We start from the raw sequence: 23,288 nt of genomic DNA, 5'->3' as shown, positions 1-23,288 counted from the left end.
TCCCAAATATTGGTTCATGAGTTTTACGTTCATGAGACTTTATCTATATCTATTGCAATATTCACATGGGCTCCGTATGGATGACCATGACATGAGCTCAGCTATCCGAGACTTACCTTCTTGCAAGACCTTTCCTGAGCTAAGATCAACTCAAAGTTCATGTAAGGTGTTAGTTCTTACTCTGACTTAATTGTATCAAATGTGGGTCAACCCTCACCTTTGTAAATGGGCTCGTGTATTCGTTGTTTTGGTCCGGACTCAGGTCAAGTCATCTATATGGGGTATCAATAATACTGTAACGACCCATTACAGGCCCAGTGGACCGCCCATACGGCCCACTGCCCCGATCGACCCAAGGCTATCCCGATCTTGGGCTCTGCTCTATGGGCCTTAGGTTCGATCCTGGGAAGGCACAGACTCCAGTTCATGGGCTGGAGGAGTTCTATGAGTAACCCGTACGACGCCTATGCAAAGCCCGTGAGGGAAAGAGTTCCATAGATGGGCCAAGGCCCATAGAGCAGAGTCCAAGATCGGGATAGCCTTGGGTCGATCGGGGCAGTGGGCCGTATGGGCGGTCCACTGTGCCTGTAATGCGTCGTTACAATAATATGCACAAGCTTCAGTGCATGGGCTGAAGAGTTCTATGAGTAACCCGTACGACGCCTATGGAAAGCCCGTGAGGGAAAGAGTTCCATAGATGGGCCAAGGCCCATAGAGCAGAGGCCAAGATCGGGATAGCCTTGGGTCGATCGGGACAGTGGGCCGTATGGGCGGTCCACTGGGCCTGTAATTGGTCGTTATAATAAAAGGCGCCTTTTATTGATCGACCCAAGGCTATTCCGATCTTGGGCTCTGACTATGAGCTCTCTCTGGAACTCTAGAATTAATCGAGCCTGTATGGGCGGTCTAGGATTGTGCTAAGTACCTATATATCCATGTGGTCTTAGGTTCGATCCTGGGGAGGTACAAACTCCAGTGCATGGGCTGGAGTAGCTTATGAGTAACGATGCCTATGGAAAGCCCGTGAGGGAAGAGTCTAGAGTTCCAGAGAGAGCCCATAGTCTGAGCCCAAGATCGGGATAGCTTGGGTCGTTACAAATACCTCCTCCTTCAAGGTCTAAAAGAAATATAAAATTTTGACTAAGTATTTGGATCGAGATGTGGTCGGTCCATACCATTTATCTTATTCACATTTTTGTAAGTCACTTTTATCTTTCCAAAAATTTCTAGTCCTGACCCATGGTTAGTTAGAGAGGTTGCGGAGTATGTAGATGCTCCCTTCCCTTCCAAGCACTCTTCGAGCTCTTCGTAGGATGTGCCTCGGTGTCACGTCCCGAGACTGGAGTTAGTCGACACCAATGTTGTTTACGACCACACAATTGAAAACAACAAGCCTCGTAGTACAATATAAACCAAAAACCAGTTTACTACTCATAATCAATCATAAAACTATCTTTACAACGTAAATTTTAAAAAAATAAAAATATGCAGAAGCGTTTACAAATTGAGTTAAAAAATTAAAGGATAGAAAAGTAAATAACTTCTCGATCCTTTTTATTATCAGCCCCAAAACTGGTCTTGTTTCTGTTCCTCGATTTCTTCTTCTGATTTATTTGGGAATGGTAGAGTAAGGGATCAGTGATATGGTCGTCACTCAGTAAATAGGGGCCGTTCGAGCACATACATAACAAATACACATGATCTTCGAAAAGCAACATATCATGCATAACATATTTTGTATAGTATATCATAAGTATAAACGTAAACATAACTTGACATAGGCACTGAGATTTATCTACTTTCCATAGTTTACTTGTGGCACGCAGAGTGCACCTACTTGAGTGCTAATTGGTTGGGCTGTTAAGTCCGGAGCGTGTCTATCTGCTGATACTGTCTCATATCACTTAGGGATCAGTCTTATCTTTTCTCTACCATCGGCCTTGTCCCCAGCTGTAAGAACCGAAAATTTTGCAACCATATAATTAATAAGTGTAAGGAATTTTTAGCATAGGATTTTTAGGATTTTTTTTAAATAAGGTTATGCTTATGAGAAATATTTTTTGGAAATCTTTGGTATCAAGTTAATAATATTTACCCTAATGCATTATAATTTTCGAAAATTAGGAGTAAGGAATCTACAAGATTTGGGATATCATACCAATCAGAAGAATTAAGGCATGATATTGCATAGGATTTTCGAAATTTTACTAAAATATATGCCTAGATATTGTGATGCATGGATGGATGGAAACTTACAAGGAAAAAAGTGGAGGCAAATCATCAACTAGGGTACAAAATCCTTGACTTAGCTAGCATAAGTTCGAAAATAATTAAGGGCAAGAGATTTAGGAATAAATCTCACAAATTGGTAGCAAAATAAACTCATCATGGAATGGTTTTTTTAAGCAAAAATCGTGTGATCTTGAATGCCATTATGTAGGATTTGAATACCATATTTGACACCATTCTCCTCCCTATAAATACCCCATCACCCCTTTCATTCTCCTACACCAAATTTTCGAAATTCTTGCTGCATATTTTCGAAATTCAGCAACCTCTCCCTAGCCAAAGCTCTCCCCGAAAATCATCCCGAAGTTAGCCTAATAATCGAATCGAAGCGCTGCTCGGACGTGGAACGCGAAGTGATCTATTCCCGAAGCCAAGCCACTACGTTTTTAGCATCAATAATTATTGTAAGTGGGCTCGTTTTTAAAATTTAAATTTCGATTTTATGCATATGAAGTTTTCGGTTTTTGGTTTTAAAAATTCGGTCGAGCTCCGTCTCCCGTCTATACGTTTTTACGAAAATTGTTACGTGTATGTGTTGACACTGTGAGGATTCCCTGAAAATTGATGGAATTCTAACATATGGCCCTTAACGGTGGGATAGAACCGTTTTATGGCCTCGCCCCTTAGAGAATTAAAACTTAGGGACTGACGTCAGTAAACCGTTAAAGGTGAAAAATCGCAGTGTTGTTATGTTACGATTATGAAAAGCATGATGTATTTATATGTATGTTTCGAAAATGTTATAAAATTGTTATGTTTTGTTCAATATCCCTCATTTACTGAGTATTCCCAAAATACTCATCCCCCTTACTTTCCCCTCCCAGATAAGTCCGAAGAACAGGTTGAGGATGAAGAGTCTGAACAGTTTTAGGGTCGGTGATTCGCGAGATCAGTAGTAGTTATATTTCGAATTTATTGCTTATTACTTTGTAAGACGTTTCCGCATTAACTCTGCTGTTTTTTTGAAATTTCGGTATTGTAAGACAATTGTTATTTCGTTGAGATTATGATTTATAAACTAGTTTCGGTTTACACTATACTACAAAGGCTTGTTGTTTCGATTGTGTTATTGTTAAACAACGCTGGTGTCAATCCCGAGTCTCGGGGCGTGACACCAGCAGAGACAATATTACCTGTTAAGATCAGATGCCACTCTTTTATAGCCCACTTAGCCAACCAGATCAAGCGGTGCAATGTCAACAGCTTGACGCAAGAGAACTTCCTAGGAGGTCACCATCCCAATGTTACTCTCACTCATGCATGCTTAACCCAACAAGTATCATAACTCGAAAATAAATTCTTATACATGTATATATTTAAATAAATAATTACATGCCCAAAAATTTGGGTTCTCACATTTGGGCTCAGAGGCTGAAGTAGGTTCGGGCTAATGAATCTCGGTAGAGAGCAATCGAGCTTGTTTGGTATAAGGTTTGTGGGTTCTATTTAGATACTGAGAGAGGTGATGAGATCAAGGAGAGATCGGTCATGACTGCTGGTTTTGAGTTGGTCATGCCTGGGGTAGATGACTAGGCTCATAACACCCAAGAGGTTTTCCACACTTTCTTTACCGACCAATTAGATATGAGTCTTAAGTTTCTGGTCCCCTAGTCTTATCCAAAAAAAGTGCAAATATTTTTGTGTATGCCCGAGCCAACCAATCCTGAACTCCCACTCTACCTTTCTTTCCTTAGGAGTCATATTTAGGTTAGGATCCCTATTAGTGTAGCTTTTTTACTTAAGTTTGTTCATATTAGGAGAGTCACCCTAGACCGGTTCTACATAAATAATCGAAAAAATCACCAGTTTCAGTGGAAAACCCCACTTCTCATAAGGGAGGATTGAACAGATTCTTCTATGTTCGATCTCTCGAACACTGGTTATGTAAAATGGATAGGCCAAGGAAGTCATTGTTTGGCCATCTCTTGCTCTTGAACCTATTTCAACCCTTACCAACTTCTCGGACACCATGTTATCTTGTAGAATCTTGTATCTCTCAAAAGTTTTGGGTAAAAGTTGTCAACACTATATGTTATATACAAAACAGATCAGTGATTAACAAAAATCATGAAAATACACTCTATGAAATCTGAAAAAGGAAAACAACCAAAAATATCATATTTTCGCATTTTTGGTTTTAAGTGTTTCATTCATAATAATGGTAAAATATATCTAACCATGTTTGATGCTAAATCTGACAATGGTGTGTTTTTAGCTTATTTAGTACTTAGCAAAGCTTATAGAGTCTATAATTTTATAACTTTGACAGTTGAAGAATTTGTGCATGTGGTATTAGATGAATCATCTATATGATAATATTAGTAATGTGCATGATTTAAGTAATAGATTATATGCTAACAACCTTGGCTCTAGTAGTGATCCTGAGATATATTTGAGAAGAATTGAGGAATGACAATGTAACATATCATGTTAATCCAGATCTAGGTGAACCACCAACATATCAAGTTCTAAATCAAAATAATCTTGTTGAGGAACAATTTGATAGAAATAAGTTTTGGATTTAATTCCCAAAACATCAAATCGATCTGTCATAGGAACAAGACTAGTTTTTAGAAATAAACTTGATGAAAATGGTACTGTAATCAGAAATAGAGCAAGATTAGTGGCACAATGATATGAGTAAGGAGGGAATAAATTTTGATTAATCATTTGTACACGTAACCATATTAGAGCTATCATGATATTTCTTGCTTATGTTGTGTTTAATGATTTTAAGGTATATCAAATGGAAGTTTAAAATGTATTATTGAATTGTTTATTACAAGAAAATGTATTTGTTGAACAACCTCCTGGATTTGTGGGTCATGTACTACATGACTATGTATTTAAATTAGACAAAGCATTATATGGTCTAAATCAAGCTCCTGGAACCTGATATCACACATTATCCAAATTTTTAATTGAGCATGATTTCACATCGGCACAGTTGACAAAAAATTATTTAAATTCAGTTGAGGAGATCGTACTATGTTAGTTCAAATATATATAGATGACATTATTTGTGGGTCAACTAACATCAAACTATGTGAAAATTTCTCTAAACTGATGTATGACATGTTTGAAATGAGAATGATAGGTGAGCTGACATTTTTTCATGGATTGCAAGTCGGACAGCTTGATACTGGAGTTTTCATAAATGAAGCTAAATACACCAAGGAACTCAAGAAGTTTGATATGAAGAAATGCTCAACAGATTCAACACCCAGGAGCTCCTCAATCAAGCTGTACAAAGATGAGATCGGATCATATGTTGATGTGCCATTATTCATAAGATTAATTGGTTCACTATTGTACTTAACTGGTAGCAGATCAGACATCATGTTAAATGTTAACATGATGTCTGCATCTGTGCTAGGTTCCAGGAAAATCCTAAACAATAACATTATATTGTTGCTAAACATATATTGAAATATTTTAAGGGTACTCAAAATGTTGGACTCTAGCATCCAAAAGATTCCAGTTTCAATTTAATTGGTTACTCTGATGCAGATTATGCTGGCTTGTAAGATAGACAAGAAAAGCACAAGTGGAAATCAATTCTTACGTGAAAAACTAATCTCTTGGTTTAACAAAAAGTAAACATCAATTGTTACCTCAAAAGGTGAAGCAGAATATCCATCTGCCGGGAGTTGTTGTGCTCAAATGATATGGATCCAACAATAGCTTGTAGATTGTTCAAGACGATAAGTCTCTGATCTTTTGTGACAACATAATTGCTATAACAATTACATATAATCCAGTGTTGTATTCAATAACCAAGCATATTGACATAATACACATTTTCATGAGAGATCATGTCATGAAGAAAGACATCAGACTGGAACATGTCTCAATAGATCAACAAGTGGAAGACATCTTCAGCATGCCATTACCTGAGAATAACTTTCTTATTTTAGAAATACTTAAGGACTTGTTGATTTAAATTAATAATACATGTTTTTAGGGGAAACTTTAAGATTAAGCTTATAAAACAACATTCGAGTTCTCAAGCTAAAATGGTCCAACAACTCAAGCTTGTGATAAGCTCGATCTTATCGTATAGCTCTCATATGTCGACAAGTTACCCAAAAGCAAACTAATAAAGATGATCAATTATCCATATTATTTTTACATGTATTTCATTTAATTTTACACGACATATTTATTTACCACTTTAAATTGTAAGGCTCCGATGTTTCATTTTTCCTTTCAAATTTTCAAAGAGTCCAGAAACATGCTGACATGTGGATTGGCATTTTTGCCCTATATGACTGTATATATATTCAAAAAATAAACAATTTATTCTTTTACATTTATTGATCATATTCTTCATTGGTAATCAAGCTTACAAGCATCTTTATCTCTTTCAAATATTATTCATTAACAACCAGAATTACTTCATTCGTCAGCAATGCTCTTCAAATCGACTTCGATGCAGTATACCTACTGTTGGATGATGACATGGTGACCATGTTCAAGACCCTGGAAACCACTGGACTGAAAGAATATCTTGGCTCTTCCAGCAATATATATGACGAAGGAGTATCTCAGTTCTTTGCATCTGCAAGGATTGAGAATTATGTTGTTGATACACTATTGCATATCAGATTTTCTTCATCAATCAACAACTATTCACCGACACCTTTGATTTGCCAACAGAAGAAATCACTGATTTCAATAAGCTGCCCTCTGCAACTATTGACGAGATGAAAATCAAGTTTTCACTATCTGGTGCCCCTCTCAAATCCTTCGGGAATAAGAATGACATGAAAATTGAACTTATGTTGTTGAACGACATAGCATCTAAGTCCCTAATAGCAAAGCAGGATTCCTTGATGCCTTTACAGTGAAAGACTGGAAATGATGATTGCGCTATCATTGCAGACATCAAAATCTATTGGTATGTTGTCCTATACAAAATTTTCGGTGGCAATGATCTCTCATTCAAACAAACAGTACCAAGGATTTGATGCCCCAATCTGCCGACTTTTGGAGAAAAATCAAGCACAACTTGGACAGTCATCCAATCTACGTGTTCACGAGGTGCTCAACAAAAATTCAATCGACGTCTATAGATCAAATAACATCATCACTATAGATGACCTGTTGAAGGTCAATAAAGAAGTTACTGAAGAGAAGAAGAGGATAAAATCACCCAAGAAGGTACCAATTAAAAGAAAACTAAGAGTTGAAATGTCTGACTCGGAAGGCCTTGATACTGATCAAGAGAAGCTACCTCTTACTCAAGTCTTCTCATCAGCTCCTGAGAAGAAGAAAATAACTAGGTTGATAAAGCATTTCAATGAACCTATTAGACCAGCTCTCATACCAGCTGTTCTGATCAGCAAGGTTCTATCCGACATCAAAATTTTCGAAACAAACCTTGTTTTTCATGAATCGGGCTTAACTCAAATTGATCCCAAAGCCAAAGGAAAGGGAATTCTCATTGACCCTCCAAGCTGCTGTCAGCGGTTCAAACGGGCATCAATTTGGCGATGGCCAGAAGTGGAAAACAGAATTCAAATTCAATTGAAAAAGTTTGACAAATGGGCAAACAGTGGGATGTTTGGGCATAATTTAGAGATCAATACTATATAGAAACTCGAATAGATGACAGCTCAGGAAAATCAAATTCTTGAATGGACTGACACTCGTGTGATTCATGAAGCTCTGATGAGAATAAAATTCTTGGCCATGATGATAAGGGAAAGTGCCTTAAAACTCCTGATAAACAAGTGAAGACAAAACTTCAATCCTCATGAACCAACAACAAATGATGACTCTGTAGTCATCAGCCAGTTGAAAATAGACGCACATAGGCTGTTCATGAGAGTAAGTCTGATGAGAACAGAGCTCTAATTGCCTCTTCCTATTGAAGAATTTCATGAATAAAGTTCTTCAGATCAAATGGATCTGGAGGAATAAATCAATCAGTTTGATAGGGAAAAATAAAAAATTCCTCAATTGATCAAGGAACAAAATCTAATCCCTCCATTGATCAAATTCTCAAAGACAATATACAACATCCAGATGATGAACAACTTAAGGAAGATCTAGTGCCCTTGCATTGTTCTGAAGCTCTTCCAGAAATATCTTTAACTACAACAGCTAAGATGTTGCAACACCTTGACAGCACAACCACATCTACACTAGCTCCAATTCTACTTTCCAGGACATTGACTTCATTATCACAACAACTATCCCATTACAAAAGGTGGTAGCAGTTGAATCTACTTCAAACTTCTCTCCACCACATCCTCAGCAGAAAACAACATAACAACAGCTTGTAACATCTGCCCTACCCTCCATTGACGACATTATTTACAGTATGTTCTAAAATCCATATCTCTTGTCTCCACAAAAGCTACGAGCACAATAATAAGAAGATCGACAATTTATGCCTCAAATCAAAGAAACTATAACTGAGGAAGTTGCCGATGACCGTGAACTGAAAACACTTGTCTCAGCTCATACAGAACCGAAAGCTCCTTAACTTGAGATGACACACATGTCTCCGCCAATCTCACCTCATAAGTTTCAAGAACAAGACCAAGCATATGATCCAGAATATCCGCAATTCGATGTAATGAATTTCATTCATCAATCACTAATCAATATGCATACCAAAATCTCAGGACTAAGAGCACACCAGATGACATCTTCTTTGGACTTTGAACTCTGAAACAAATCTCATTGAGCAGCTTACTGAGGTTCTCAAGATTGTCACTATGCAGTTTAGTCAAATTTCTGAACTCAAGCACATTGAAAATAGACACATTGCTGATCTTATATGCTAAATTGAGAAGCAAGAAATTGTGTTGACATGGCACATTGAAACCCTTGGAATCCAGATCTCTGAGATGGCTACCGTTCTACAAAGAGGGAATGGTGATGTCAAAAAAAAAGGGAAAGCTCAACGAACAAGAGAATTCTAAGCCTTCCTTCTCATCATCTCAATATAAGAAGCCACCCGATAAAAGTTCTAGTGGCAGTGGTCATGGTCATCATTAGAGTAGCTCGAGTAGCACATACAAACCAAGCCACTCCTCTTACCAACTGTTAAAGAAAAGGTTAATCAGGAGATAAAATTCTTACAGAACTTTCATGTTTTATTACTATATCTACTTGCACATTAAAAAGTTTAACCTATGAAGAATTCATATCCTTTAATAAATGTTTTTGTTCATAATAGACAACATAGTTTTGACATCAAAAAAAGAAAAACAAAATTGTTAAGATAAAAGTTCTAACTTAAGCTTATATTAATGCAGATCATTAAACTAAACCGATCAAGACTACAAGAGTGCTGATCAACCCAAGTGGCTTCAAGATTTATTGAACAAATAAATCGAGTTGCTCAACTATTTCGATCTGATAAAGTTTTTTCATCCATGACTTGAAACAAGATGTTCAAGCAGAACAAATCAACTCGAAGATCATTGTGTCAACATTCTCTAAAGACAAACAGAATATCTCTATGTTTATAATAAAGTTGTCAACAAGGAGAAAATAGATGAGATTTGTTGATTACTTCCTTTCAGCTAGTGTCCAAGAAATTTAATTGGCTATTACTATATTTGGCAGAATGATAAGGACACATGGCAATATCTGCATAATTATCGACTACCCAGTACATCTGTGAGTATCATATATATTTATTAACATCGAGACCAATACCTACAAATTAGGAATGCATCAAGACCGAAATCTCTTTATCGCAACTGATTGATATTTATCAATCTTCATCAAACATTCAAATTACATAGTATCTCTCAAAAGATTCATCTTTAAAATGTTCTTGCACTCACACTTAGTTTTTCATCAGATTGATTAAGGATCAATATTGTATACTTCATATTCTCACTTATCTTTTATACACCAGCGTTGTTGTATTGTGAGAATCAATTGTGACTATAAGAAGTCAGTTTCTAAAAAGATCAATTTGAAGTAAAGAGTTCTAGGAGATACAGCCTATTAGGATTGTTGAACCAAGCTGAAGTGGGTTTGTACAAGTTGTTGTACCGATCAATTTGAAGTAAAGAGTGTCGGTAGACATTTTTAAAATGTCTACCGAGAGTCTGAGTCAACAGACAATCTGTTATTAAGTCCGTAGACATTTTTCTACTGACCTTATTTAGGAAATCTACTGACTTTTCAGTAGATATATACTGAATAGTAGTCACATGAACTGAATCTCAGTCGACATGAACTGAAAATCAATGTACATAAGCTGAAAAACAACGAAACCAATCCACATAAATTGTAATCAATAAAAAACAGCCTTCATATATTAAAAACCTGTCAAAACTCGCCTCACGTGAATTAAAAATCAGTCAAAACAAGTTTACTTGAACCAAAATAAAAAAATGATGAAAATTGATGACTCGCTAACTCTCTTTTCTTTTCCTTTATTATCTTGAAATCTAAATTAAAGAACTTCAAACAAAGAATAAAACACAAGAAAAATAGCGAAAGTTGGATGTTTGTGGTCAATATCATCATAGAAGGAAAAGAGAAAAAATAAAATGATTAGAAAACTCATTTGAGAAGATGATTTTTAAAATAATTATGAGGGAAGAATCTGAATTCAAAATATCTTCTTCTTTCTTCCGTTTCCTGTTCATCCTTTTATTATAAATTTCGATAGGATTGACCTATTTCATAGATAAAGATCCGTGAGACTGTCTCATAAGAGACCTACCCTTAATTAAATTTGAAGTCGACGGATCTCCAATTATTCCTACTTTTAAGACTATAAAATAAAATAAATTAAATTAAAGCCGTGGGAAAATCTAGCAGCTTTATTTATAGAGCTGGAAAACGGATAACGTACAATAACTAACATTCAAACCAATCCGCATTCTTATAAAATGCCGACCCTTCGTTTCCCCTCTTCCTTCCCACCTCTTCTCCACAATTCACCTGATTTCCGCCTTTGCCAACATCAATCCTCTCCAAAACCCTTTCATTTTTTCTCCAAAAAATGGGGCAACGAAGTTCCCACTCACATTCACTGCCCACAGTTATCCAAGTCTTGGAAATGGCGGGATCGGGTTTCTTTTATTTCTTCTTTCTTGGACAATAGCAGAGAAATTGAGAGCCTAAAGCAGGATCTTCTCGAGGCTATTGTGCCGCTTGATCGTGGTGCCGCCGCCACTCCCGAGGACCAACAGCGTATTGAACTGGTGGGTCGTCTTGTTCTTGTTTTTGCAGTCAAGATTGAATGTGTCGATTTTGTGACTTACCTGTTGTGTTGGACTGATTTCCTGTTTAACTAGAAAAAAATGTTCAATCTAAAGTTATTTTTCAAAGAGTAGGTCTCTTGTGAGACGGTCTCGCGAATCTTTATCTGTGAGACGAGTCAACCTACCGATATTCACAATAAAATATAATATTTTTAGCCTAAAAAGTAAGATTTTTCATGGATGATCCAAATAAGAGATCCGTCTCACAAAATACGACCCGTGAGACCGTTTCACACAAGTTTTTACCTTTTTTAAATCAAATGATGTTTTGTTACACTCGAGCATAGTTCTTTATACAGCGTACTGAAAAATAAAATTGCAAAAAAGACTAAAATATCAAAATTACCAACAAATGAATGATACACGACTAAAACTCAATTATAATCATGTATAAGAATTTTCATGATGTTGGTTTTAGCTGTCCTTCAAATAGTCCGATGTGCGGGTGGTGCTTGTTTAAGGAAAATGTGCTCGTTTCAGATTGTTCGGAAACTTGAATCTATGAACAAAGTGAAGGAACCACTCAAGTCAAATCTACTCAATGGCAAATGGGAGCTTTTGTACACAACTTCTAAATCGATTCTACAATACGAGGTTCTTAATTTACATCCATTCTCTCTTTAGAATCCACACTTTCATTTATCTGTTTCCCTGAAACACAATTATACATGTGTCTTTCCGAATTCGGAAGTCTTAGAAAAGCCATGAACAATAAAAATTATATGCAGTATATTATCTTTTATGGAAAACCCCTAAAATTATTAAATAAAAACCACAGTCAAGATGAAAAGAATTTCACTATAATATTTTATAGTATATAACAAAGAGAACAAACTATCTTAATACAGGAGAACAAACACCTCACAAATAGTACAGAATTATGCACTCAAATGTTGTAAGATGGGAGAAAACTCGATAAAGAGATGAATTCAGAATGAGAGGAGGGACCTCGTCTATGTGAAACCGCGTATAAAAACGCGTTTTACATCTGAATTATTTCTTCGTCAATTTTGCCATCATTGTGCAAATTTCAACAAAGACCGCCTACCGTCATTAATGATTTTCTTGTGTGTGCTGTCATTCTTTGTTCGACATGACAGAGACCCAAACTTCTAAGGCCAAATGGAAAAATCTATCAGGCAATAAACGTGGATACGTTGAGGGCTCAAAATATGGAAACTTGGCCATTTTTCAATCAGGTAATATCTCACAACTCACTTAAGAATCATTCAAGCTTGTTGATTCATTTTTTATTTTTATTTTATAAATGCTGTGATAGTTTTGTAGGCTACAGCGAACTTGGTTCCGTTGAATGAAAAAAGAGCCGCTGTTAAATTCGATTCTTTCAAGATTGCTGCTCTGGTATATGAAACTTTACTACATATACAATTGCTCTGTAGTCGATCAGTTGTCCTGAATGATTTGAAATTTACTAGAGCTAGTCGAACTTTGAGCAAGTTCGAGTAGACGACTGCTGCAAGCTCGGCCGATCAGCTCATACTTATTCTTTTCATGTTTCATAGATACCGGTTAAGTCCCGTGGAAGTGGTCGTGGTCAGCTCGAAATTACATATCTCGACGATGAGTTACGGTAAGATATACAGCCCGAGTTTTCATTCATCCCCAAGTTATTTATTAAAGATATTTAAGCTTAATTCATATATTATAAATAGTTAACTCTATCATGGTAAATTCACTAGGACGTAGATATTTCATTCTTTTCAATGCCCTTGATTTAGTGAAGATTTGAATTTTGAAATAATAGGAAGGACAGAAATGAATGATTTCAAATAATAATTATTGAGGAAAGAAAAAATGTTTTACCCGTGCATGTGATTGATTATCGTGTCATTTTCAATCTGCCTAAAAGCGTGTTTTTTTATAAATCGTGTTGCAGGGTATCAAGGGGCAATCAAGGGAATTTGTTTATATTGAGAATGGCTGATCCAAATTACGGAGTACCTCTTTAGCAAAATTGGAGCTTTTAATTCCAAAAAAAAAAATTTGAATTGTAAATTAATATTTGTATAACCAATATTATTATTCTCTGTTTATTTCTTGTTAATAATCATATTTAAATGGATTTATTTGACATGTGTATAAATTAATAGTTTAGTAAAGATGGTCTTACGGATCTTTTATCCATGAAATATGTCAATTATGTTCATATTTACGATAAAAAATAATAGTTTTAACATAAAAAAATAATATTTTTACATGCATGGTTCGATTAGAAGATCTATCTCACAAAATTGATCAATGAGAATGTATCATAAAATTGATTCATATAATCATCTTCAAGATTTTTTGTTAAAATAACAATAATATTTTTAATAACATTAAATATTTGATATATTTTTAATAAAAATTAATTTAAGAAATTTAAAAATAAAAAAAATTAAAAGGAGACTCAAAGAACCGGGGTTTCAAAAGGCGGTTCAGAGGGAAGGTGTACGACAAAAGGTTAGTGCCAAAATTCCGCGATGTTTAAATGGAGAGAATCGGTTACGATGTTGTTGAAGACACCAACACCGAAAACACTAGGCACCTCTTTGGCTTTCTCCCCGTCCACGATGATGGCCGCCGCCTCCGCCGTCTTCTCCCAATCCACCGCCACCGTCCCACTGAGGACCATGTCTTTCTCCACCAAAGCAATCCCACCGCAGCACCAAAACACAGCCCTATCACCGCCTCCGCAAGACAAGAAGTCTTTCGCCGTCGCCACCGGCGAACTTTTTCTCGGCATAGCTTCGCGGATTTTAAAGGGTAAGGGAGGAGGAGAGCGAAATAGTGAGGGGCTGCAGGCCTTGGAGGCGTTTGTGGAGGCGGAGGAGGGGGATTGGTGGTGGAGGAAGCGGAGGAAGGATAAAATTGCGGCAGTGGTCGAGGACCCAGTTCAGCCGGACGTTGTCTGGGAGCAAAGGGTGGAAGATGTGGAGGCGGAGCGGAGGAGGAAGGCGGTGACGAGCCCAGGGTTCAGCTTCTCTGCGGCGGGGCTTTTGTTTCCTTACCATCTTGGGGTTGCTCATTTTCTCATTGAAAATGGTTACATTAAGGTGTTTGTTTCTTTTTGTTTGTGTGTTTTACTTGTTTTTTTTTCATTTCTTTTATTTTCCTTGATGATTATGTTTGTTCATTTTTTATCTCTTTGATGATTCTTGGAGTATTTGACGACAATGTGAGACTATTTATTAAGGAACTATATCATTGGCCAAAGTGTGCGTCACTCAGCCCTTAAATTGAAATGAAAAATGAGTTTTTTTTGTATGATTGGTATTTTTTTAACTGAGTTTCATAGTGATGCTGGTGCAACAATTGGGATGTGTACACATCCTATCTGCCACGACCTTGAGTATTTGCTAAACATTAGAATTTGCTCAACTAAATTTAATTTTGTGGGTTAATTAAGAGAACTTAAACAATCTTTTTATATTGGTCTTGCAAGCATGAGCGTTTTGATTGATTTCTATTATAAGACTTTAGTTCTTACCGAAGTTTCCCTTGTTGTCAACTCTATATTTCCTTTTCATAAGTAGGATTTTTTTACTGGAGACAGGAAACAACCCCACTGGCTGGTGCATCTGCTGGTGCCATTGTATGCGCTGTGATTGCCTCAGGAGCCGACATGCACGAAGCGTTAAAGGCTACCAAGATATTGGCTGAAGATTGTAGGCTACGAGGGACTGCTTTCCGCCTTGGTGTATGAACATCTGCCAACCATGTTTACCAATTACAAGATACGGTTATTGATTGAAGATTTCAGGGCTTGCGGGACTTTATCTAAATAAAACAGTATTTGAGTTGCAATAATATATGAAAATAGAACGTGGTATAGAGTGCAAAATGTTGATAAAACTTGAGCTTTATTTTAGTATTGAAAATGTAACTTGGATAGAACAGATGACAAAGAATAACAATCAAACATGGCCAGGGGCTTAGATGAAACTTTTAGATTTTTTATAACTTTTTTAGAAAGGTAATACCGTTAGCTAAATGGTGTGTTTTCTATTTTTTCTTTTTCTTCCTGTGTCTTAGCAACATTGCCTTGTATAACCATTTCCTTTGATGCTCGGATAAAAAATTCTGGCTTCTTCATGATAAGAACGTGTGAGAAGTATGAACCAGGTCGCCAATCAGTAAATAGCTTGTGCTAAGTTTTGAATACATTTCTGTCCATTGACACAATAATATGATACATGGGATTGTGCTATATATTGGAATAAAGTAGGACTATCACTCTAGCAGTGACTATCTTTAAGCATGCCTGATTATTGCTGCTGTGTTTTATTTAGTACATATCTTTTTGAGTAAAATTGGAGGTTTCATAATCAGACGTTTATTAACTTCCTTTGAGTATCAAAACTTCACCACATGAAACTGATTATATCAATGTCATTATAATTAAGCGTCTAGTATCAGCCACACAACTCAATCAAAATCCTGCCTTGTTATATATGGGAGTTTGAGCATTTATATATTCTTTGGCAATTTTTTCAGGCTGTTCTTAGAGATATTTTGGACAAGTTTTTACCGGATGATGCTCATGTCAGATCCAATGGAAGAGTCCGTGGTGAGTATTGTTTATATTCATCTAGCCCCATTGGTCGTGATTCTTCTGCTAGGAGAATCTGGTTTAAATATATATCTTGTTGGGCATATAAAGTTTATTATCCAATATGAATGATGGGCTGCTTTACTTAGCATGTTGTCACAATTATGTAGTAATTCTATTTGACTGGGACGTGCTGGATGTTTGCCTAGCATTATCTATTTGTGTTAAAACTATGAATTGTAGTAGCTGATATGATTTGTCTGTCCGTTATGTAAATAAAATTCTTTTACTTAAGCAAGCTCTTCTTATTTATAGTTCGTTTTATAACTGATTGTGATGTCCAAGTCCGCATGGAAATAATAGGTTTTTGCTGGGCTCTAAAAGCATAAGTTTGACAATATTTTTTTGGTTTTCGTCTCAGTTGCGGTGACACAGATTTTTTGGAGACCCAGGGGTTTACTGGTCGACCAATTTGATTCTAAGGAAGATCTTATTAATGCGATCATTACATCGTCTTTTATACCCGGGTAAATATTTTTTCCAGATGCACTTCATGTAAATCAGATAATATGTTTGAACTGAAAGTGTAAGTTTGACGCAGTTATCTTGCTCCGAGGCCTGCAACTATGTTCCGTAATAGACTATGTATAGATGGCGGCTTGACATTGTTCATGCCTCCGACTTCTGCCACTAAAACGGTATACATTTCACTTTGTTTGTTCAAATTGCGAAGCATATAAAAATAAGGTTCATCAACAAGATTGAAATATTTTAAATTATTGCATACTAAAACAGTTGGTTATTTTCTTTTATCGCCTCGGCGATATATTGTATTAATATATATTCATTCAAACTTGGTATTACATCTCCATAAACTAGAAGCTACTTGATGAAAGAAATGTTTTTTTCTACGCCACAGGTTCGTGTTTGTGCATTCCCTGCTGGTCTTTTAGGAATACCAGGAATTGGAATTAGTCCCGACTGCAATCCGGAAAACCGGGCTGGTCCACGACAGGTATTTTACGGCCTCACAACTTGTGATAACCCTGTGCTTGGTAATAATTTCCATGGCATGTAAGTTGGGAACCATAGGATATGCTTTGGAAGTAACGTAGAAGGCTTACACTTGCATGTTGATTCTACCTTAGGTTACAAGAACGAGGAAATTATAGCACTTGGACTCATTGTGTGTTTTGTTTCTAAAATAGTCTTCCTCTATAGATTGAAATGCAACTGACAATACTTTTTTTTATAAGAACACACACATAGAGCCTTTTAAAAAGTTGCCCCTGACGATAACCCCAAAAACATAACCCAAAACCAACTTGATATAATATAATAGTCTCTGTTAATTTTGAATTTTCAACTTGTTTTATGACCTTAATTTCTTTCCTTATTTCGCTTAATCTATACCAGCTTTTTAACTGGGCACTGGAACCAGCAGAAGACGACGTCCTTGATAACCTATTCGAGCTAGGGTGTGTAGATGCGGCAGCTTGGGCAAAGGAGAATCCTGTAGAGAAAATTGTTGAGGACGGTGCTGATTGCCCTTGCCCATCATGAAAACGGTACTCATCCACAAGATTGGAGAAGTCCACGCCGAAACCATATCGATGTTGGAATGTGCTTAATTTACATCAACCAAGGTTTTTGGATCTCTCAAGATGCATGATATGCATTAGCATGTTTATTAACATCTTGTGCGGGACGAGCTATGTTGTAGAAATATGAATGAAACAGTTCAAATTGTAAAGAGAATACAGGGGAAACGCAACCAAGAAATGTAGAATGCAAGTCTGGATTTAAGGTGTGTGTATATGTATACACACACACACACACACATATATATATTGTTAAATTAGTTGTCATCTTATTCTCTATAGAATGTCATTTGTTGTAGTAATTGTATATCCTCAATTTTCATTTGTAATTGTCTAGTCTTATATTGCATTATGAATTTTTAGCGCTATTATCTCAAAATTATATCCAATGCCCAAAGAGATTGAACATTAGTTTTATACTTTTTACGATTCTGATCCGTTTCTCCCACATATAGAAAGGCAGGAAGTAATGAATATAAAAACAGGCCGTCCTCGATTATTGGCTTCATATCTTTGTCGACCTTGTGGCTAAAATTTAAGTGTAGTATCTGTTCATATCAGTTTAACATCTGGTACGTGGTGGGAGAGGCTTGCTGTCTGGAGTATCGAGAGTCGTCCTTGCGTTGCATTACTGCAGGGGCCAGACGCTCCCCCACCAATTCTGGTACTGATGTTTAAATTTTGATAATAATCATTTAAGATGTTTTGATTATTTGTATAGACTTTGTCCTTGATACTATAAAAGTTTAATCCCAAATTAATGTAAAGGCTAATTTGATGAAAGAACGAGTACATTGCTACAAGAGTATTGATTCAATTTCCTGATGAAAAATGTGGGATTTCATAAAAATTTATGTTGCTTTTTACAAAACCGAGTCAAAGCACAACTTGTATGCTAATAGCCACAGCTAACGCCATTACCTGGAGCTTCCAGGTTCGAGTAACTTTGGCCAACCTGCCACTTGATCCATTACATGAAAGCTTTCCGTCATGATATGTGCATTCAGTTTGATTCCTAGTAAAAAAAAAACAACATACATTACCAATAGTAAATTTGTGAGTCAAATTCTCTTTCAAATAAAGGCTCCATTTTGACAGGATAATTATTACTTTTGCAAGAAATACAACTACGATGCTTGTCATTTCAAACTGAAATGTTTATTCACGTACCTCGAGGAACAAAATGACACGACATAATCTGTGCTTGAGCAAGTCATGACGCTGGTGGCATCATCGTGGGCAAAGCTATATGCCGCGGGGCAGGCAGTTTTGAATGTTCTTGAATAGTTTGTGGGCAAACATGTCATGGGAGCGGAGTATGCCCCTCTGCAGCAGTACTCATCAGTGTTGAATACAGTACATGCGCTTTGGCAAGCTATGGTCTTTCCATCAGCCTCGAGAGCAAGCTCGGATGAGCAATTTGTCCGTAGATCACTATCACATCCTGCTGAGCTGCAGATACCTTTGCCACCAACAGGTTTTACGACAATTGGTAAGTTGAATCCATCAACGAGGCTAACATCATAGTAGTCGATGTCTCCGAGTGAAAATTGGGCAATTGAAGAAGGTGGCTGGCCAGGACCCGAGCATTGGAGGGCTCGCCCGCAACTGCCTGTCTGGCATGTGCCCGTGCCATTATTGTCGAAGTCACAACCAGTTCGGGCCCATATCCTCCCATTCCAGTTGGGTGGAGAGGTGAAGATTTTGGTTTCTTTTGCTTTCAAAGCAAAGCCTCCACCACTGAAGTTGTTAGGGGTGATTCCAGGCCATATGGTGTCCTTGCAGTAATTTATTATAGTGAACCTCGTGCATTCAGACAATCTCGTACCTATGCACAGAAACATTGCTCATTTAAATATTAAAGAAATCATTAGAGCAACGTTAGATTTTGTCTCTGAACTTTTTCAGTTCTAGTTTTGTCTTGTGCATAACATTTCTAGCATCACAACCACATTTTGTTTCAGATGATGATAGAGGCTGGTTTTTTCACTCTCATCCAAGGTGACTTTAGACTCCGAGTGCGAGATTCTCTGAGATCATAGGTGCAAGGTACTCACCAACAAATAATCTTGTCTCATAACACCATAATAAATTTCGCTCTTCTTCACATACTTACACAAGATGTATAAAGAATGAGTCATACCTGATAAAATAGCAACCAAAATAGACACGAGAGTCGCAATTGTGCCAAAATTTGAGGTCATTCTTGACCACAGTAGCTTAAGCTTATTGGAAGAGACGACATAGCAAATGAAGATAATTTATGAAGCAATTTATACGAGCAAAATTAGAGGAGAGTATAAAGAATACGTGCAGAAGGGAGTGAATATTTCCATAAAAGCTTCCTTTCTTCTTTGTTAATTAATCTACTGATTCTTTACCTCTTCCATTCTTTGCACATAATCTTCTCCTACCTTTTCTTTTCAAATTTCACTAATAACAAGTATGAAGCTATCTGTATCATATTCTTAACAATAGCCAAGAAGAGTACCTGCTTTTTTTTCATTCTATTCATTGTGTGTGTGTGTGTGTGTGTAAAGTTAATAATATTCATTTACAAATTACAATCACGAGTGCAGAAAGACATATAGGAAGCTGCATCAACCAAAATAAAAAGGGAAATTAAAGACAAAAAAATTAATTGTTGTCAGTTGAAAGTCATGATTGACCCAATTTCTTCTTTTTGGCATAATTTTTTAGATGAAAATCAAGAAAAAGTGCCAAAAGTGAAGCATTGAAAACTGCATTGAAGCACCATCCCCAGATCCCCTCACAGCCCGACCCGCTGAAATGGAGGTACAGCATCAGGCCCGAAATCAAGAAGCTGAAGACAAACTGGATAATCTGACAGTCGGTCACCAATCTCTTCCACGACGGACGAATACCCACCGCACACAGCAGATAGTACCCGTACATCAGCACGTGCACCGACGCGTTAGTCACCAGCGCCACCGGGAACAGCGACTGAGACGTCGAGAGCCACAGGTAACACATCACCACCACCACCGCGTGGTGGTACACGTGGAGGAAGGAGAGCCTCCGGGATCGGGATCCGCTCAGGAGGATCAACAGGGTGTCAATGAATTCGAGGATCTTGGAGAAGTAGAACACGTGGGCCCAGAAGAAGGTGGGTCCACGCGGCGGGGTGTGGTGGAGTGGGAAGCAGATGGGCCAGCTGAGGTTGTGGGGCGGAGATTGGTGGAGGGCGGAGAGGGTGCATCCGATGGCCATGAGGAATGAGAGGAAGCAGAGGATGAAGTTGTGGGAGGCGGTGATGAGGCGGAGTGCGGCGGGAGGAAGGGTGGGGAGGACGGGGAAATGGAGGAGAGAGAGTGTGATGCTGAGGTAGGTGGAGACGGTGAGTGTGCCGAAGACTTTAGACGCGCCGATGCTGTGGTTGGGTTTCCACTCGTATTGGCTGATGGTTGGATGGTCAACTAGCCAGTAGTGTATGGTACTGTAGAGAGTGGCCATTGCGCACCGCCGACGACGGAGGAGTGTGCGTTCCCAAGAGACTGGATAATGGCCAACCCTTATCGGACTATATCAGACGAGTTTGGCTTATTTTGAGAGGATGGATTCTAGGATTTTTAAATCTAAAGGATGATAATAACCCACGTCATTTTGTTTCAGTTTTTATGTAAGGTATTGTGTGGGTTTTTTTCACCAAAATAAAAAGTGAAATATGAATATTATATAATTTGTTCACTTGTAAATTTTTTTATATAGATTTGAAAATGTCAAATATCTCAAAGCTTGAATTTGTCGATCTTGATATATCCTGCAACAATTATCTCTCTTGAATATTAGATGCTGAAATACATCTAGATGATATCATCAAGGAGAAAAACAGTGAATAACTGCAAAATCGTGCGAAGTATATGATATTCCTTCGTCACCATCTTCATGATAGTTTGAAGAATGAATATTTGACGATAAAAGATCATGTCAATATGTGGCAAAATTTGAAAGAAAGATATAGCCATCAAAAGACGGTAATTCTCCCAACAGCACGTTATGATTGGATACACTTGTGCTTACAAAACTTTAAATCTTCAAGTGAATATAATTCTGTATTATTTGCATCAGTTCACAATTGAAACTGTGTGCAGAAAAAATAACTGATGATGATTTGTTGGAAAAAAGATATACTCCAATTTTTATGCCTCTAACGTGTTCCTGCAACAATATCGAGAAAAATGTGTCAAAAATATTCTGAACTGATTTCATGTTTGTTTGTGGCTGAGCAAAATAATGAGTTATTAATGAAAAATCATGAAATACGTCCACGGGTGCCAAGCCTTTCCTTGAAATGAATATGACAATGCATGATGAAAAGGGAAAACAAATAAGACTGAATATGGTCATAGCCGTGGACGTAGTCGTGGCGCTGTGGACATTTTCGTCCATACGGTCGTGGGGGTGGAAAACCTCGTAACTACAATTATTGCTATAATCAAAGTAGTCGAAAGAATACAAGCTGCAAAAAGTAGGGTAATGACCAAGAGAAGAAAATTGAAAATGGTTGAAATAATAATCCAATGAAATCAGAAAATGAGTGTTATAGATGTGGAGTAAAAAGGCACTGGTACCATACTTATCGTACGTCCAAACACCTTGTTTGTCACGTACCGTACTTAAAAATATTTAAAATTTGCGGAAAATAAAATTTTTCTTAAATAAGTAATAATCTCTCAAAATGAAATACAAATAAAATGCTTGTCTAAATATTTGAAATGTAAAAGAGCTTGCAACAAGTACTTGTTTAAACAACGTGAAGTAATTTTATTAATAATCAGAGTAACTGAATTGAACATGCATAAAATCCTTGAAAACATAAGCGGTCCTCGGGTTTGGCCTTCGCAAAATTCGAGCCAACTCACTGGTCCCCACCTCTCGTTTCTTCGTATCGTCTTCACCTGCATCGATCAAGTCTAGTGAGTCTAAAGACTCAACATGTATAAACTCAGAATAGCAAGTAATACATAATAAATCCACATGCATTTTAGAATAGCACATACTTACTTAAACTCTGAATATACATACTGAAACATAGACGTGCCATCATTTCATAAACTTTTCATAAACGTGCTGCATTGTACATACTCAAACATGCATATTCATCATCATTTTGCAAAGAAAATAATGCAATTATGGTGAAAGAATTTTGACATGTTAGTCTTTGCAGGATTCTTATAAAATTATTTCTCGAGCTGTGACTAATCGGCTTTGACCAATCCTGAATAATGTTATTGATGGAGCTCAAAGTATGTTCATACCCGGGAGGTTTATTGCAGATAATGTTATTGTTGGGTTTGAAACTATGAACTGGATACGTAATCATTTGTGGAGTAGAAGGGGTTCTCCGGCACTCAAACTAGATATGAGCAAAGCCTACTACAGGGTAGAGTAGGATTTCTTAGAAGCTGTTATGGCCAAACTAGGTTTTTCGGAGAGATGGATCAACCAGATTATGTGTTGCATGAGATCTGTATCTTATTCCTTGTGCTAAATCAGAAAATATCTAGTAAGTGGAAATCAAGGAGAAGAATCAGAAAAAGTTATCTATTTTCTCCTTGTTTGTTATGTTTGCACAAGGAC

At 37.0% G+C, this 23,288-nt stretch overlaps 4 protein-coding genes, 1 long non-coding RNA gene and 1 pseudogene across 6 annotated transcripts; 3 read left to right on the top strand and 3 right to left on the bottom strand.

Moving 5' to 3' along the window:
* Window positions 1-11,114: 11,114 nt before the first annotated feature.
* LOC142518326 (putative plastid-lipid-associated protein 4, chloroplastic) lies at window positions 11,115-13,588 on the top strand. 2 transcript variants are annotated; one of them, XM_075621088.1, is made up of 6 exons: window positions 11,116-11,474; window positions 12,015-12,128; window positions 12,635-12,733; window positions 12,822-12,896; window positions 13,058-13,125; window positions 13,432-13,588. In XM_075621088.1, exons 1-6 carry the CDS (start codon window positions 11,160-11,162, stop codon window positions 13,502-13,504), a joined length of 744 nt encoding a protein of 247 aa, XP_075477203.1. In that variant the 5' UTR covers window positions 11,116-11,159; the 3' UTR covers window positions 13,505-13,588. The 2 variants fall into 2 exon arrangements, with proteins under 2 accessions (XP_075477204.1, XP_075477203.1); XM_075621089.1 differs by lacking the exon at window positions 12,015-12,128 and having other exon boundaries at window positions 11,115-11,474.
* Window positions 13,589-14,004: 416 nt separating this feature from the next.
* LOC142518773 (uncharacterized) lies at window positions 14,005-17,846 on the top strand. Its single transcript, XM_075621587.1, has 7 exons — window positions 14,005-14,590; window positions 15,091-15,234; window positions 16,032-16,104; window positions 16,508-16,613; window positions 16,688-16,784; window positions 17,006-17,101; window positions 17,503-17,846. Exons 1-7 carry the CDS (start codon window positions 14,018-14,020, stop codon window positions 17,647-17,649), a joined length of 1,236 nt encoding a protein of 411 aa, XP_075477702.1. The 5' UTR covers window positions 14,005-14,017; the 3' UTR covers window positions 17,650-17,846.
* LOC142518776 (uncharacterized) lies at window positions 17,744-18,051 on the bottom strand. Its single transcript, XR_012813644.1, has 2 exons — window positions 17,914-18,051; window positions 17,744-17,882 (listed from the first exon to the last, which is right to left on the bottom strand). It is a non-coding gene; the product is annotated as an uncharacterized LOC142518776 (long non-coding RNA).
* A 143-nt stretch (window positions 18,052-18,194) lies between these two features.
* On the top strand, window positions 18,195-18,342 carry LOC142519939 (U2 spliceosomal RNA; annotated as a pseudogene).
* Window positions 18,343-18,504: 162 nt separating this feature from the next.
* On the bottom strand, window positions 18,505-20,038 carry LOC142518774 (pathogenesis-related thaumatin-like protein 3.5). The gene is made up of 3 exons (XM_075621588.1): window positions 19,831-20,038; window positions 18,858-19,515; window positions 18,505-18,702 (listed from the first exon to the last, which is right to left on the bottom strand). The coding sequence occupies exons 1-3, from the start codon at window positions 19,889-19,891 to the stop codon at window positions 18,564-18,566; spliced, it is 858 nt and encodes a 285-aa protein (XP_075477703.1). The 5' UTR covers window positions 19,892-20,038; the 3' UTR covers window positions 18,505-18,563.
* Window positions 19,549-21,243, bottom strand: LOC142518775 (fatty acid elongase 3-like). The gene has a single exon (XM_075621589.1). The coding sequence runs from the start codon at window positions 21,159-21,161 to the stop codon at window positions 20,346-20,348; it is 816 nt and encodes a 271-aa protein (XP_075477704.1). The 5' UTR covers window positions 21,162-21,243; the 3' UTR covers window positions 19,549-20,345.
* Window positions 21,244-23,288: the final 2,045 nt, after the last annotated feature.

The sequence above is a fragment of the Primulina tabacum genome, chromosome 11, assembly GCF_025594145.1.
Source record: "Primulina tabacum isolate GXHZ01 chromosome 11, ASM2559414v2, whole genome shotgun sequence".
Classification (NCBI taxonomy): domain Eukaryota; kingdom Viridiplantae; phylum Streptophyta; class Magnoliopsida; order Lamiales; family Gesneriaceae; genus Primulina; species Primulina tabacum.
The sequence above is the reverse complement of the archived record's forward strand: the minus strand, read 5'-3'. Positions and strand labels throughout refer to the sequence as shown.